The 17,654-nt window shown below is 39.5% G+C and overlaps 2 protein-coding genes across 2 annotated transcripts; one reads left to right on the top strand and one right to left on the bottom strand.

Moving 5' to 3' along the window:
- Window positions 1–675: 675 nt before the first annotated feature.
- On the bottom strand, window positions 676–3,614 carry LOC113677936 (uncharacterized). Its single transcript, XM_027194799.2, has 2 exons — window positions 3,434–3,614; window positions 676–1,799 (listed from the first exon to the last, which is right to left on the bottom strand). Exons 1-2 carry the CDS (start codon window positions 3,612–3,614, stop codon window positions 676–678), a joined length of 1,305 nt encoding a protein of 434 aa, XP_027050600.2.
- Window positions 3,615–8,201: 4,587 nt separating this feature from the next.
- LOC149040501 (uncharacterized) lies at window positions 8,202–14,647 on the top strand. Its single transcript, XM_089181568.1, has 6 exons — window positions 8,202–8,217; window positions 8,363–8,406; window positions 8,462–8,537; window positions 10,391–10,439; window positions 11,047–11,169; window positions 12,692–14,647. Exons 1-6 carry the CDS (start codon window positions 8,202–8,204, stop codon window positions 12,861–12,863), a joined length of 480 nt encoding a protein of 159 aa, XP_089037694.1. The 3' UTR covers window positions 12,864–14,647.
- The last annotated feature ends 3,007 nt before the right edge of the window (window positions 14,648–17,654 follow it).

Raw genomic sequence — 17,654 nt, forward strand, 5'->3', positions numbered from 1 at the left:
CCTGTTAAGTGAAGTAATTTTGAGCACGTTTCGGAAGTATGAGCTATAGAACTGACGGCAGAGAGAGTTTTACTTAAAGCTAGAAACTGAATTATGTTCAAGGTCGAGGTTTTCTTGCTTCTTTGCCATAGCGCTTTCTCGATAAATTTGGGCAAGACCCCAGCCAGGTTAAAAAAACTAAATCTTTTAATTATCACAGCTCCCTCTTTTTGTTGAATTCCAAGCTTGGATGTGTCAGTTTGGTCTCGGCTGGGTTAGGTGAACCAGTTAAGGCTGTGCAACACTAAGGAACCGGTATTAGTTGCTTTGAGAAACGATATTTGTTACTAGAATTCATTATGAAAATACGATTTCGTAAAATATTACGGCGAGAAAATTTCAGATACTCGGCTTCTCGAATTTTTCTAACACTTTTATTGAGTTGTTTGATAACCACATTTATTGCTTGCTTCCAACGAGTAACAACATTGATAGTAAAAAAAGGGAAAATTGGGAAACACAGGACTTCCAACAGGTGTACTGATTTAAACTTATTTACCAGAAATCAGTTTTTGAAATTGAAAATTAGAAGTTTAAAAGATGTAAATCACGCCATTACTTCTATTTATTATTAAAAGGCGGAAAATCATACACGGCTATAACAACATAAGTCAGCAGTAGAAATCACGTTCTTACTTAACAACTCGATCGCACTTGACCCTGACAGCATTTGTAGAATCTTCTGTCAAAGCTGCGAGGACCACAGCAAGCAAAGGTTACACCAGACTTTGCTTGGACTTCACCACTACAGCACATTTTGAATTTTTTGTCGAAGGTTTTTAAGCCACAGCAAGCAGAGTTTGCACTTGATTTACCGACTATTTTACCGGCACAGCACATTTGGCTTCGTGTGTTGTATGACTGCAGACCACAGCAGGCTGAGGTAAAACCAGATTTACCCACTATTTTACCGCCACAGCACATTCGGACTCTGTTGTAGGTTTGAGATCCACAACAGGCCAGCGGGGCTAGAGCCGATATACCAACTACTTTACCATCACAACACAATTGTGTTCTTGAGTTGTAGGATTTGGAACCACAGCAGGCTGAGGTAAAACCAGATTTACCGACTCTTTTACCACCACAGCACATTCGGAATCTTTTGTCGTAGGTTTGAGATCCACAACAGGCCAGTGGGGCTGGAACTGATCTACTAACTACTTTACCATCACAACACAATTGTCTTCTTGTGTCGTAGGATTTGGAACCACAGCAGGCAGCTGAGGTTAAGCCAGATTTACCGACTATTTTACCGGCACAGCACATTTTGCTTCGCGTGTTGTATGACTGTAGACCACAGCAGGCTGAGGTAAAACCAGATTTACCGACTATTTTATTGCCACAGCACATTCGGAATCTTTTGTCGTAGGTTTGAGATCCACAACAAGCCAAGGCTGGAACCGATCTACCAACTACTTTACCATCACAACACAATTGTGTTCTTGAGTTGTAGGATTTGGAACCACAGCAGGCTGAGGTGAAGCCAGATTTACCGACTACTTTACCGGCGCAGCACATTCGGACTCTTTTGTCGTAGGGTTGGGAATTGCAACAGGCTGAGCCTGATTTTCTGACAATTTTATCACCGCAACACCTGCCATACCTTGTGTTGTAAGCGTTGGCTCCGCAGCACGAGGAAGTCAAACCCGAAATTCGTATTACTCGATCAGCGCAGCAAATGGAAGATGTGGGATTGTACGATACTTCACCACAACTTCGATATGTCATACGCCGTGCTCGTACTCCTACGGTGTTGTAATCTATTAAAAAAAAAAAAAAAAGACGGTCAACACAGTCCGTAGAATGTGTAGAGACTATGATTTCTGTGTGTAAACTATGCAGTTCAATCCAAACCCAATCAAGATTTCATTGATCAGTTAGAGAGGAAAGACCTTATAAATTTCTTTATTAACTCCCATGAGTGACCAAGACAGAATTTCTCCTTACAATATCAGTACAATATCAATCAGACGAGTGATAATGATGAGGAAAATATCAATTGGGGGATTATAAGTTGATCCAATACCAAATTCTCCAAATTAACAACACAAGAACTGTATGGCAGACAGTAAGGAGAATTACTAATGAGATCTTGGGAGTTAAAGGGTTACATGCACCCAGGATGATTAGCAATTTTTGCGACAACGCGCTTTCACCCGATCAGGTTATTAAGGTTTAAATATTTTTGGCCCAGTTCAGAGGTCGTGCATCCACTGTGTCGAATTCAATTCAAAAACAAAAGCGCGGCAGAGCACAGCGTCTGAATAATACCTTTTAATTAAGTTCGGCAAGCCGTACTACACGAGACTACGACTCTGGCGCGACAGCGCTTCAAATGTCGCGCCTCCACCGAGCCAAACAAATCTCATAAATTCTGCTAATGTATTTGGCGGGATTGCGTTCTCGCGGGAAGTTACGAGAATGAATTGTTTTGTCCAGTTCAGATGTCGTGCCCCCGCCGTGTCAAACTAAATTCAGAAATTAATTTCGACAAAAGCACATACAGCAAAAGCTCAGCGTCTGATAGAACTTTTTAATCAAGTTCAAGCATTTAATTTCGACAAGCTCCTTCGCGCTATACGACTCTGGCGCTACAGCGACACGCTACTTCGCACCTCCGCTGAGCCTAAGAAAATCCATACATTATGCAAACGTATTTTAGCGGGACTGCGTTCTTACGGGTAGTTACAACAATGAATTGTTATTAGTATGCTGAGGCGAAACATTAGAATTTGCAGTGCTACGGTGATGACCATATATTTGATGCAGTTATCTCTGGTCGGTGTATAAAACCCTGCAACGTGTTATCACATTGATCTTAAATTGCGCGGTGTATATTGTTTGCGCAGTTTAAAGGGAGCATAAATTATTTGTGTTGTTGTGGTTTCTTGCTCAAAGATCCCTCGTACATTCTATTGATGACTGTTGTCGTCTTCATCAGAACTACCTAATTTTACTTGTCCTGGCCATAAAAAAATTCCATAATGTGCCAAAGAGGTTGCAAATTTGCCAACAAAACATGCGTAAGCAGGAACTCCTTGGCACATAACATGCAAGTAAGTGGTATGGCTTTGTATTCAGTCAGGTGTGTATAACATGCATGCATGTAAAACTTATTGCCACGTTGATGTTTCGTTAACTTTTCGCGGGTTGGTACGGTGCTCTTTGCTTCTTAATGTCCCCTTCCTTTTGGAGGGTAATTCAGCAGAGCTTTGCTTTCTTCAACCATCCTTAAAGTTTCCTCTTGAACTAACCTTACCCGTTAAGCCAAGACGAATTTCAAATGGAAAAACGGTTGTTAATCTCACTCTAGCGATTGAGTATGAGGAGTACTAATTAGCGGGTAAACTTGGTAAGTAAACCACTAGGTTAATGAATTACTAGCAGAATTTACCTTTGCTAACTTTCTCGTAAGTCTGTTGGTCTTCAGTTACTTTGTTGGAAGTCGCAGTTACTTTGTCAGCCTTGAATTTCAGAAGCTCCCCTTGAATTTCTCTTTCTTCAGCTGGGGTCTCGCCCAACTCCAACGAGAGAGCATTTTCGGAAAGAAGGAGGAATACCACGAACTTGAACATCGTGTAGTTCTCAGCCTTAAAGCTCACTCTGCCGTCAGCTCTTCACCTGAAGATAACTCGTTCCCTCCTTTTATACGAAGAGGAGTAGATCGGAACCACCCAAAATCACAAGGACACTTAGCGCATCACGTTCTTATTACATTTGGGTGTCACTGTAGCGAAGTACTTATTCCATCGGAAATAAAAGCCGCCCATTTGTAGTGGACGCCCACTGGTAGGGTGTAATACTGCCTTCTTGCCTCAGGCTATCACTTGCTTGTCACAAGCTCATGTATAGTTCATGAGCGACGATGCAAAATTAAAATATCAAGAAATTTAACAACCACCGAGGTCATTTATGGTGAAATCTTACATATTACAGCCAAGCTTCCAAACAAAGGCGCTGGCGGTAACGCCGATTAGTGGTGATAATTTTAGAATTATCCCGCCCAACTGTATGGTTAGTTAGGCATGTGTGCTCCGATAAAGCTGAATTTTTCTTTTTGCAAAAGAAAACCGCTTTTTGACCATTTCTTGATAGGTATCTAGATCACAATTCGATTTCTTTGAATGGGCAACTCGCTGCTAACATGTGCTCTTTGATTTCTAATGATCTATTATTTTGTGACCAAAGGGGAGGGTGGTGGGATGGGAAGGGGGTTGTAAGGATATTACAGAGTCTTGAGGGGGTGATCAGGTCAATTTATCATAGAAGAACCAAAGTACTCCTACCCCCACCCCCTCCCCCAGGTGATGAATAATGACCAGCCTCCACTTAGTTATTTATTCATATGTTTTTGTTATTCTTTTATTCTATTTATTTATTTATTTATTCATTTTTTTTAATTACTTTTTTTTTTCACTTAGGGAGAGTACCAGAAGGAATTATTTGACCTCACATATCTGGGGTCAGTTCCAATTAACCTTGGCCTTGCATTCATTTGGATGAGGTTCGGTATCCTGCTCTATCGTGAAGTGAGAAAGAAGTCTGAGAGAAGGGTAAGTCACATGTGAGGAACACGGCACACAGTAGTTTAACATCGGGCATGCGCGAGGTAATCAATTTTGGCTAGCCGTGCGCCAATTTCCGCCTTAAAGGATAGCATAAGAAACCACCACTCTCTCGCAAAATAAGCGAAAGAAAATTGAAACGTTCCTGGAGATCTGCACAAGGAAACAGGATACGTAACGATAATGTATATCGCTGAGTTGAAACGATATATCGGCCAAGACAAAACTTGTTTGAATGGTTCAGTACTCTATCGCGATTGTCTTAACAACAGCTTCTACTTTACAGAGCCATACGACAAGTCCAAATAAAAAACAACCAAACATCCTGAAACGCCAAGTCGTGATTGGTTTTAGTTTTGAATCTGATTGGTTGAAAGAGTGGTGCGAGTTTTCTGGACCAATAACAGAGCGAAGTAAAGCATTAACAAAGCGATAATGGTTACTTTCGACATTTACAAGACAAGTGTTTCTATGGCACGATATTTTGTCGATAATTCTCTATTTTCGTGATAATCTTCTCACAGTTTTGAACGCTGCCTATAAAAACCTGTCCATGGATGGAGATTGGGGAGGAGTTACTACTTGCTCCCTCTCTGTACTTCATAACTTGTCTGGAACCATCCCCAGATAAGGGTAACTGTTGTTAACGTTTGCGTGGAGGCTTTTACTGCTGATAAAATATCATTAACTTTTCTTTTCTAAGGTGGCGACGAAATCCGTGGAACGCGTTTGGCCAGAGAAACGGAGATCGCTCACATGACGAAACTCCTGTATCCAGGATCAATTTCGTGAGCGGTTAAAATTGATAATCTAGCAGGGTTGGATACCAAACTCTGACGATATACTGCATATAAATTTTATGCAGATAAATTGTTGCAAAATGGGTTTTTTCCCACAGTAGGATTATTCGCATGAGATCTCTATCGCCTGACAGCTTATGAGGGAAACGCCTGAATCGAAAATCAAGCACAGAATTCTCAGGAAAATAACAGTATTTTCTCAGTAGAAATCAGCCACAAGACACGTTTCTTTATTTTACAATCTGTACATAGGCTATTCACGTTACGCACTGTATATCACTAATTAGTATTGAATATCAATCTCGGATTGAGCTCTTTAAGATTGAAACTATAAAATGAGAGTTGACCAAATATGTCGCTGTTGACGAGTTGACCAATAGTGTTGGCGAGCTGACATATCGGAGAAGTGACCTGGTACAGAATACATCTATCAGCGTTGTGATAGAGAGTTAGTTTTTTTAAGGGACTAGCCTGACACTATACGGTTGTAAACAAAGAGGACAAAAGCACCAGCCTGTCTTGTTGCTAATTTTTCTACGATTTGTTGGTTAATTCTATACCAGTAAGATTTGTCGCTTGGGATTTTCTCTGCGTTTTGATTGACTCAGACACCGCACTCATAACAACATTTGTTAGCGCTTTAACGATCTTTCAGGTGAGTTGGATAATTTTTATCGATACTGTGATGGCAGAATGACTGACTGTCTGACTGACTAACTGTGCGACTTGCTTACGGAGTGAATTACACTATCTGCTCCATCATCATCGTCACCGTGGTCATTAGTTTATCACGCTCGTTACTGTTTTTGTGTTTGATTTCTTTTCTCATACATACCTACATACATAAATGCATTTTATGTATTACTTTCGAGACAGATTCAAAGTTTCCAGCCCACAGGTAACTCGAGTGCTATTCTCTCCAATTCTGGGGACAGAGTGCCAGCGGTTGAGTTGACAATCAAGAGCTTTGTTTATAAAATTTGTCAGGGACAGAAGATTGGGTGTTATAAGAATGGATCTCAGAAATATTGTGGAAGAGTTTTTTAATGTTACAAAGTGCAAATCTTTGTCTGGAGTCAAACATCAAATAAGCTGCAAGTTCATAGCAGGAGAATTTTAATGGTAAAACAACAGCATTAGTTCATAGAGGAATTACATGCTGGTACTCTCTTATAATGTGTTACGTTCTACTCAGGTTTTCATGGCAGTTCTTTCCTTAGTGGACGTGATAAGAAGGGTATATATTGAAAAGTACAAAACTCATGGTGACACCAGCTCGGCTAATTCTGTAGACGTCCATTATGGTAAGTTTTTCTGTCTGTAAACAAGAAACTAGCTCGTTCCAGGTGTTTAGTTAGGAAACCATGCGTGGAAGTAAAATTCAAAGCACGATGATATCGACGGAGCGTATGACAGAATGTTTGAGTCGAGTCGAAAAACACTGAACAAGGAATTGGTAGTAGGGAACACGACCTGGCTCAAACCTCGCTGATTTCTACCCGACCTAAACCTCTCTCCTGTTTTCTAGCCGATCCAAACCTCCTGTAGCGTTGCAGTCGTGTCTTCCGTTGTAGCTATGTCCTCACACCTAGTAATCAACAGAGTGTGGTTTTATTTTTCCAACCAAAGTGCGTTGTGACCGTGTTTTCTGCGTGTCACTTCCCATCTAGGGGAGAGAAGCAATGCAAAAGTGTAAGAAGATCGTAAAGATTTCCTCGCTCGAAGTTTGACAGTTTCAAAAGGGGTAAATTCTGTGAAATTGATTCTTTAGGTGGAATAAATCCTACGGACTTACCGTAACCAACTTTACACCGATTTTCCATTTGATCAGTAAATTCTAGAAAAACGGGGTAAATTCTGAGAAATTCATCCTCTAAGTGGAATATATATTATGGACTTACCTTAGCCATCTTTACACCGATTTTCCATTTGATCATTGTGTGAATTTGTCATAAACGGGTAAATTATGACAAATCTACCCACAAGTACAATATATCCTAAAATGATTTAGAAATTGTACTAAAAAAGAGATGTGTTTAGGTGATGGGATGAAAAACGAGCATGGCTCAAGGGATAGTGTATATTCGTTATCGGCTACCGTACTGGCTTTCATGTGATGTACGTGCTCATAAGTTTCTCGTGAGGAATTTGGTTTTCAAAGATCATTGTCTTTCAGATCACTGAGCTTGAAGCGCTCTGTGGAATAACAACAGAGCGCTCTAGATCTGTGACAGTATGAAGTATACGGCTAGGTGTAACAGCTAACATCAGCGGAACCGCAATAAAATCACAATCTACTACTTCAACCTTTTTAACGGAAGGCTCAGTGCGATACAGCAAAAACCCACAGTATTCCAAATAAATAACTGAATGCCAAACTTCTGTGACTAAAGGAAGACTTCGTGACGCAGAAAGATAATCACAACTTTGACCTCTTAGTCGATCTCACCTCTGGCAGATCAGGATGAAGCGTCAAAAAGTATATAATTTTGCGTCGACGAATCATCATCTATGATCTTCAACTATTAAAGAAAATAAATCCATTATGATATGACATCACATTGAGCTTTTGTCTTAGCTTGTGGATGAAATTTTGTCATTAGAGTCGCAAGTCGAGCAACGAAGAGTGTAAATAAAGCAAGACTGCAGGGAAGTAATGTGTGTGAGAGAAAGGCCAATGATCTGGTTAGCAATGACTATGCAGATAGCAAGTTTTCCTGAAATCAGCAGGAAGTTGTTCATCCGTTGTTACTGGAAAGTACGGCTCAAGTTCAGGTGAGTAAATAGACTTGGTTAGATGGTAAATTTTTATGGTAATTTTTTTTTCTTTTTTTAATTTTCTTTGCAGGCGGGATAGAAGCAGGACTTGTCTTGTCTGCTGTCATTTCTCTTTTGATGTTGCTCCACTTTTTTTTTATTACTTTTTGACTCTATTTTATACTGTTTATTACGATAAAGTATTCCGTGGCAACTATGCACCCTTGCAAAATGGAGTTGTTGTTGTAAACGATTTCTGAACCAACGCGCTAACGTCCAATGTTTTAAAATTTATTTCAGAAAACACGTGCTTCAGTTGTATCAAGGGCAAGAAACATTTTCAAAGGACCTGTTCTTGACACCCGCAGCTTCAGTGGTACGTACTGTAGTCAACTGACGGATAATAGGAAGTTTAAGAAACGACGACAGCGGTTGGTTAAAAAATGAACTTATATTTTACCTAGGAATCTCGCGATACTCTAAAGTCATGTACTTTCTTTCTCGCTGTCAAAATATCTCGAAACTGAATATGGAACACAGCTTTAAATTAGAAATGGAAGTTTAAAGAAATTAGCCGTCGAACGCAAGCATTAGAACGCAAATTTGGGTCATTTCAAGTTGTTGTTCTGCAGATTTACGGAAAGAAATTTAAAAAGATTTTTTAACCACGTGCACAGCCGTTGTTCTGCTTATTAAACGTTTTGTGTCGTGTCATTCCCGTCGCCGTCGCTGTCGCTGTCGTGGTTTTCTTAAACTCCCTATTCAAAAGTGCGCTCTATCTTTTTTGTTACCGGTCGTTTCCAGGACCATTGGTACCCAGGTAGTTGAGTTGTTTCGCACCCTTACGAAGAAAGTATGTTTTCCATTTTAAGTATGTTAAACGTAAGGTCGGTTTGTTACGTTACATAGGAATAGCTTGGTAGATTTTTAGATCAGATTTTTAGGTTAAGAAGGCGACTTTTCGTTTCCATACAAGTCCTTATATTTCGCCCACTGCACAAAGTAAACATGTTTGCATATTAACGGTGGCTGTTTGGAAACTTGAACTGCCTTTGCCCAAACTGGGTACGAACTGTCCGAATTTAGTTACGAAACGACGGTTGGTACGAAAGGACTGGATACCATATTTTGAATGAAATTGTGATCATGGTGAAGAAAATAATAACGATGATGATAATGATGATAATGATAATTAACAATGATAATACTTCTAATGATATAAAGGATGATGAAGATACAGATAACTGTTATGATACGATTTAGCGCCCTCATTCCATTAAGCGTCTCGTTCGGCTTGTGAGCGCCCCCTCGATTCTGTTTTGTTAATAATCGCCAGCGCCCTTACTGAGTAAGCACCCTAATTACAACAAGCACCCCTATACCGAAAACACACACTGTTAGAATGTGTAGACATTGAGATCAACCGTAGTTCATCTTTCTTCAATTGTTCACTTAAAGCGTCTTTACAAAAACAGTGGTCTTCCTCTCAGTCTCTGAACAGTTACGTCCAAGTGAATGCACAGTTCCTTCAAACGAATGAATTTGTCTATAAATTTTGCAATGATTGCTTGGCTAGTCGTTGTAGTTAGGAGGGATCCTGGAACAACAAATCCATTTTCCAGTCTTTTGGATGCTTTTCAAATAAACATCAAAGCCCTGTTCCTTACATTTTACTGTTTCTCAAAAACAAAAACAAAAAAAAAAAGAAAAGAGCCTTGTCCCTAACAAGCGCCCTGTTTCGAGTCAGCGCCCTTTCTTGAAGTACCAAAAGTAAGTAAGCGCCTGGGCGCTAAATCGAATCATTGCGGCATGACGATGATGACGATGATAACTCTAGTATTTAAGATACTAATAATAATAATGATGATGATGATGATGATGATAATGATGACAATAGCAGTGATGGGGAAAATAATAACCATGAAGATGATAAGGATAACACAAGAAGACGACAGAAATATAACGATGATGATAGAAAAAGGAAGATTTTCAAGAACTCTAGACCCGGAAAAATTGTGGGAGTCCTTGGTTGGACCTTAAGACTTCTGTTTACGGTTTAGTGCACAAATTTATAACGAGAAGGAATTCGTTGACGGATCAAGCCACCTACAAAGCTTGTCATGTGTCAAGTGTACTGTATGTTGCTATAATAATTATCTCCAATATTTCGTGCATTAGTGTGTTATTAGGATTTTATTGTTACCTTTTTTTTCTTTTTACCCTTGCTAGGGGAAGAGTATCCGATTTTCTGGATATCAGTGAGAGTACACATTGATTGGTAAAGGAAAATGAATTTGATGTCACACAGTATCTTAAATGCAAATCTTCTGTTTGTTCCTTTGTTCGTTTGGATGATCGACATCAATATCTGAGCAATTGCCACCTACCCCTCCCCTAACCTTAACAAGTTACAGTTAATGTTGGGTTAGGGGAGGGGTGGGGGCGCAATTTCTTAGATACTGACATTGACCCTGTTTGAACATGATACAGATGTACTAAAGAAATACGCAATAGTAGGGATTAGAAATTCTGAGAATAAAGTTTACGTGGTCCTTTAAAAGGACTATTTAACGTTTCTTTCCCAGCAACTTTTATTCTCCTACAGAGTTGTCGCGTTTGAGTGAACGTTTACCATGGATTCATGAAACGACACCTTTATGCTGTTACCAAAACTTAAATTTGAAGAGATTCAGATTGTTTATGATTAAACCTTGGTTGAGAGGCAACGCGGTTGCTAAAGAGAAGTAATAGTATTTTATGAACCTGCAAATTTTTTAGGTCATTGTTGATACTATAAGGTGGGCTCGTAATTTCGCAATGCTCTTGGTACAAATGTGATCTCACCATGAAGCTCTTTGATGTTTTTATCTTCGATTCTTTTCTAGGTTTTGGCACCCTGAAAAGTTTTCTGTCAACTATGGCTGCTGCTCTGGCAATTGTTTTCAGTCGCAAGAATTGCTCACCCCAGAATTATGGAAACATTTGAAAGAAACCGGAATTGCTTTGTTGTAAGTTTTACCAATGTATATGTTGTATCGATTTGAATCTTAAGAATGAGAGTCATATGATTGCATCACATTGTTGTCGTATGGTTATTGTGATCGTTGTGGGCGTACTGCATAAAAGGCGGGAAAACGCGGGTGACCAAATCGCGATTCGTTCGAGTTTTGAATCTGATTGGTTTAGAAAGTGGCGCGAACTTTCTGGACCAATCATACGGCGAGGTTAAGCAAAATCAAAGCAATCATCGATTACTTTCGACACTCAATTGAAAAATACTCTACTACATGTAGAATGCAACTCTAAAGATTGTCTAAGCATCAAAACAAGATGCAGTAACATATTTGCAGGATCGGGATTTCGTGGCTAAGCTGGTTTTATAATTATAATTATAATTTCATAATTATTGTGAGACGCGATCTAGTACTCATGGAATGTTGTTTTTAAAGACCCACTTCGGCCTTGGCTATTTTTCTGTTGTTCTTCTAGTTGTTTCTAACACATTTCGTCTTCTGTGACTCGACTTATATTGTTGTATATCAGTCTGAGCTGAATCTCTTGTTGTGTGATACGCACGCCCTGAACAACTGATCTACTCATGACAAACACGTGTAGTCATTTATGAATAGTACTAGGCCTGACAGAGTGCAGTCCAATTAGGTCCGTAACTCATTAAGTGATTGACAAAATTATTACAGCACGCGTACAACGCGTATATTCACGCAGGCATGTTGCGTTAAATGGCCAGTTGCAAGCATAACGTGAACCGTACACTGTCCCATTAGTGCACTAATCAAAACTATAGCGAAATTCTCGAACGTGATTGGTAATCACCAGCTTGATTTGAGCACTAATAGGACAGTGTCATGTTTGTAATTGGACAATGTAAAAGGACAGTTAAAGTGACACTTAACACGTCATGCCTGTGTAAGTGGACAGAACGCGTCATGTACTGTTGTCTAGCATTTCGCCGAGTAACTGTTGCTTTTTTTTTTCTTTTTCTCTTTTTAATGAAAACGTAGAACCACAACCGATGTCTAGTTTCCTTCTCAAATTTTGGTACCATTACAGACCGTATTGAACTCCGTTCGGTCCTATTTGGCTGTGTATGACCAATGGCGTAGCAAATTTTATTATCGTGTTAATTGTATATGTCATATTTAGTGGTCAACTCACGCCTCGCCGAGAGAACACTCAACACAAAGCTGCGGTAGATTAATTGAACGTCGCAGACAGAGACGTCTCTGATAAGAAGATTTTTGGCATATATCTACATTTTTATCGTTCTTTGGGTGTTTATTGTTGTTATTCATTTTGTTGCGTTGGTAATGGGTGTTGTTGTTTTCGTTCCTGTGATGGTTGTTGTTGTTGATGTAGTTGTGGTTGTTGGTTTGTTGTGTGTTGCACTGGTTGCATCCAGGTTAATTAGTAATTCCCTTAAATTCACATCTTGCTTATGGGTCACTTAGCTTAAAATATTCAGCCCGTATCGTGTACACTTTATTTTTGGTCTCTTTCTCTTTCTTTCAGGCGGCTATTCTCCACCATGTCGTACTTTTTCTTCTTCTACAACATAATTCTTGGAATTTTCTCTGCTTTTATGCGAATTCTGAAGGCCATGCTTTTAGGAGTGATTTTCATCTCACGTATCGATCGAACATCACTGATGCAGGGTTTTCAGGCTTGGGACAAAGCTACGTAGCACACACCCAGTACAAGCAATTTATAAGTGGCAGAGGCTATGTGAAGTGAGATATACAACAGACAGACCTATTATGCTGCCATGTTGTTCATTATTTCCTAAAACAGCTTTTAGCTAATGAAAATAATGTTTATAAGACTTCAGCGACGAAAGGAAAGGAAAGCAGAAATTCCTCAGTGACAAGATCCAACCAATTGCCTAGAACGCAGCAAACGGTAGTGGCTCAGTAGCGATTTGTAATAGCTTCACGTCTGATTGTTCAAGAGGGTTGCACGAGATTTACAGAGTTGTCGTTATGCTAACCAAAGTATAACCTATGGGATCCTGGACAACCTTTGACTCTCACTTCAAAGTTTCTTCATTTTCTTTCTAGTTTTTGTCGCATACCTAGGTTTTGTGACTGTGCTGGTTGCCCACAGACATCCCGTGATGCTGGCGTTCTGTCATTTGTTTACTGACAGACAAAAAGATCACCAGCTCCTGCAAGAGCGTAAGTAAACTGTCTACAGAATCACGACTCGGCTGGGGCGATGAATTCTTAGGATTCTGATTTGCTTGATTGATAATCAGACAGATGAGTGTGCGCACGAATGGGCGGACAGACGAATGGGCAACTGTAGCTTAGAGACAATTGGCACGTTTGTTTCCCTGATAAGATCACAACGCAGCGCTGTTTATGCACTGGCAACTGGCACTCAGCAACCAATCAGAACACTAGAAATGATCTTTTCACGGAGGGCAAGAAATAATCATTTTCTTTTGTTAAGCGTCGTTATTTGTGTGAAATCGTGGAAAATTTGACAGAAAACGTACTCCATTCCCCAAGTTAGATTTGATAAAAATGGGTACTATTGAGAAGAAACTTACGATGCGAGCTATGTTCGGTTTGTTACTATTCATTTCATATCCATTCTGTGGTCACACGGGAATATTGAAAGTTAGCCTTTCTTTTCTGCCACTTTGCACAGTCTTTTGAGGAACTAACACGTATCTCACTGACAGTTACTTTTCAAGCCGACCATTAGAAAGATGATTGCATTCTGGGTGATATAGGACAGTTTTAAGCCTTTCATGAGGATAAAAAGAAACATCCCTATGTGTGTAACCTTTTTTTCACCTTGAGTCTGAAGTGCTTTAGTATTTCGTTCTTAGTTTTCAAGTACCGTGTATTAAGGCATCTATTTTGTCGCCGGATCTCCAACAGAGCTTGTATATTGTAGGTTTGGCATCGAGGCAGGACATTCTGAAGCTTTGTAATATTTGTTTAAATGACTTTTAACAAAAACTTTTCACAATAGTGAAGGAAAAAAAAAACGTTTTGTCTCCCTTCTTACTCAAAGTACGAGAGAAATTTCTCTCTTTTGGCCAATTTTCTCTATTGCTATGATTCCTTTGTTTTCATGAACTAATTTTTTGAAGGGTAATTAACTTGAAATACTCGACGAAGTCCCTCCAGATCTCGTCCAAACCTCTCAAACGCAGCCTACATTGCCGTTCCTCTCTCTTTGTCGTTCAGGCTTTAATCGGGAGCCCCATTAGCCGCGCATGTCTCAAAAGGCTGTCAACCGCTGGTTCCTGGCCGTGACTCTCCTACACAACCCAACTTTTATCAAGTACTGCCGCCATGGCCGCCATTTCACGGCATCTGTTGTGACTCTTGGAAGCGTCAACTTTGACGTTCCAGTGTAAAACTTTGAGACTAACTCAGAAGGAAGAACACTGTTCTTCCTTCATGATTCACTTTTCCGGAGATCTGCTATAGCTTGGGGCAAAGGTCTCGCTCGTTTGTTACCACACTATAATACAGTCTGTATCTGGGTGTAGTTGTTGTTTTTGTTTTTTTTGTATTTTAAATTTTTGAGTCAAAATGTTACTCCCCTACTGAAAGCTGCTCTAAATTATGGGCTAAACTTTATTAAACACGTAGATTGTGGTAGAGAAGTGAGTGAGTGACTTATTGAAAAACAATTTAAAATTGTGGATTTTTATTGCTAGCTTCGGAAATGGGAATTATATTATCTGGCAAACATGGAGAGGCAAATGGTAACATTTGCAATTTAAGATGAGTTTTTTTGGTAAATCTATTTCTCTGTAAACGATAATGGATTCTAAATATTGATTAATGTTCTTTGGTACATTTGAATTTGATGGTTTTTTTAAAGATAATATATCAGGTATTGGAAAGTAATATATACAAAAAGAGCAAGAAGTTTACGTTGGGCTAAAAGCCAACTATATAGCAAAGGGAAAAAAGTGAAAAAAAAAATATTGCGGTTTGCTTAGGCGTTTTAAGCAGAGGTTTTTTGTTTTTTTATTCATTTTTTGTTTGTTTGTTTGTTTGTTTGTTGGGTTTCTTTTTTCTTTTTCTTTTTTTTTTTTGTTGTTTTTTCCTTTAACTATTATGAAAGTAAGAAAAGTAAAAATTGGCGCACGATACCAAATAATGTTGTGAATTAACGAGGTCCGTGATTGGGGGAAAGATTTGGGAAGGAAGGTGTGGGTTTGGAACTGAAGAGCAAAGAACCAATGGCAAGAAAGAGAATACGTTATATATTTTAAGAGAATACGTAGTTAACGGACAGCTGTGAGCATTAACCACATGTGTGTTTTGGGGAAAGCTGATTTCTTTCACACGTGCGAATATATTCATATACAACTAGCGAACTCAAACATCCTGAAGACCTCTGATCTTTCTCGAAAAAAACTTAGAGGAAGTGGAAAGTGAGGTGGAAGTGAAATATTGGATTGGTGAGACTACGGACGAAACCGGATTTCATTCAATTTTGTTTGCTCGTTTTTATCCGCGCGGGGATCCCGGCCGAGTTGCTGCTAGCTCCCTGGTACAAATCTCCTCACCGGCATCCCGAGAGAGATCCAGACAGGCGTCCCGTGGGAATCTCGGCGGGAATTTGCGAAAATACCGGCGTACACTCCAGAAGGCAATGACATCAAGGAACTTGTCTTTTTTGTCTCTTAACTAACCATGTCATTCATTCACAAATTTACGAGGACGGTACAATCGAGCAACCGTTTTTAAACCGTAACTGAGTGTTATGACTGAGTGTTATCACCGTTTAATAAGGTTAAAAACAAAAGACAAGAAAACAACATTTTGTACCCTAATTTATCATTTCTTTTTCATATGAAGCTTATTTTAAAAATCGCTCAAAAATGTATCGAATAACATCAACAAAACAATGACGCGGCGTAAAAACAAAACAATTAATTAGAATTTTGACAGCTGAACCTCTTAGTAATTACTAAGGAAATGATTTGCCTAATTTTCTTGCGTGAAATTTGTCAGATACAACCAGTCCTAAGAAGAAAGATAATTTGCAACACTGATTTTGGTAGAAATATGGAATAAATTTTACTTCAGAGAGGATTCGTCGTTTTATTCGAGTGGTTCCGCCCTAAGTAACCTAAGTAAGTACTAAGTAAGTACTAAGTAAGTATGGGACTCATTCAAGGATGACCACAACCGCTTAATAGAGACCAGGAAAAAATACGGGAATTTGACAACCTACCGCTTAATACAGGTTCGGCAATTTAATTCCGAATTAGCCAATCAGCCCATGTTAAGAGCTCTATTCACCTGTGTGGTATATACTAAAAACCGCTGTAGGGTGTTCAGATGGAGTAGAGTTATGAAGCACGAGGGGAAAATCTAGGAAGACGAAAGAAGCCTAAGTCCAGCAATTACTCTGGGAAATTCTTATCCTTACCTTGTGAAATCGTAGCTCTACGATTCTTGAGAATCTGTCCTGTAACCACGTAGCCGTTTACACTCCCAGCCCGGAGGGACAAACGGAACCTCGACTCACCCTCCCCCCCTTCCCATGGCTCTTTTTTGAAAATGATTGTAATATATGCTATCGTCAGTAGAGATGTTCTGCTGAAACATTTACGTTGTCGCAGTTTTTTAGATCTGCGGTGAAGTCAAAATATCAGGGCTTAGTGACTTTTCGGATCCGGTACAAGGTACTAACGAGGGAAGGAAATTTATCCCCGCTTGCCTTGATATCGGTGAATATCTCGTAAGATATATGTATATATATATATATTTTTTTTTTGTTTTTGTTTTTTGTTTTTTTTGCGTGAGCTTCATTAAGCATCTCAGATTGAACAGAACAGGAATGCGTAGCGGCAACACTCTCCCCATGCCCGTCTCTCCCAGGTTGGCCCTTACCTCCACAATTTCCCGCAGTTTGTTTTTCCCGGTTTTCCTAACCCCTCATAAACCAGCGCTCTAAATTCGAGTTCCAAATGCTAAAAACGTTTTTATTTCACATCTTGCGCGTCACCCAGTCGAGGGTCTCCATGGGGTTAACCGTTAGCCGTAAATCGGTCGAAAATCCAGCTATTAGGCGTAAAAATTGACAAATTTGAACCCTTTGTTGTTGAAAAAATTACCCTTAAAAATTTTTCCCTCCTATAATGTGTTATTTTGTGTTATTCTAAGTTAGCTGCAGCTGAAAAATGGCCACAACTTTAACCGTTAGCCGTAAACAGTTCTTATCGGTCGGCCCTCAGTTTTAAGAAAGTTTCGGTTTTTTTAACAGGCTGTTTTAGTTAAGTTTGCAATCGTGGAAAAAAATATCATAAATATCTCTTACACTCGGGGAACCACACCGACCTAGGGTACCTCTTATGATGAGGACGCTTTCTATAAACAGAATAAAGCACCATCTCCCAGAGTGGAAGGTAATTTCTTTTTTCTGGCCCCTTCAAAGATATATGACTAAAACATCATGTCGCTTTAGATGCTAAAAAAACGCGTCGCGTGACATC

The sequence above is a fragment of the Pocillopora damicornis genome, chromosome 9, assembly GCF_964200805.1.
Source record: "Pocillopora damicornis chromosome 9, jaPocDami1.2, whole genome shotgun sequence".
Classification (NCBI taxonomy): domain Eukaryota; kingdom Metazoa; phylum Cnidaria; class Anthozoa; order Scleractinia; family Pocilloporidae; genus Pocillopora; species Pocillopora damicornis.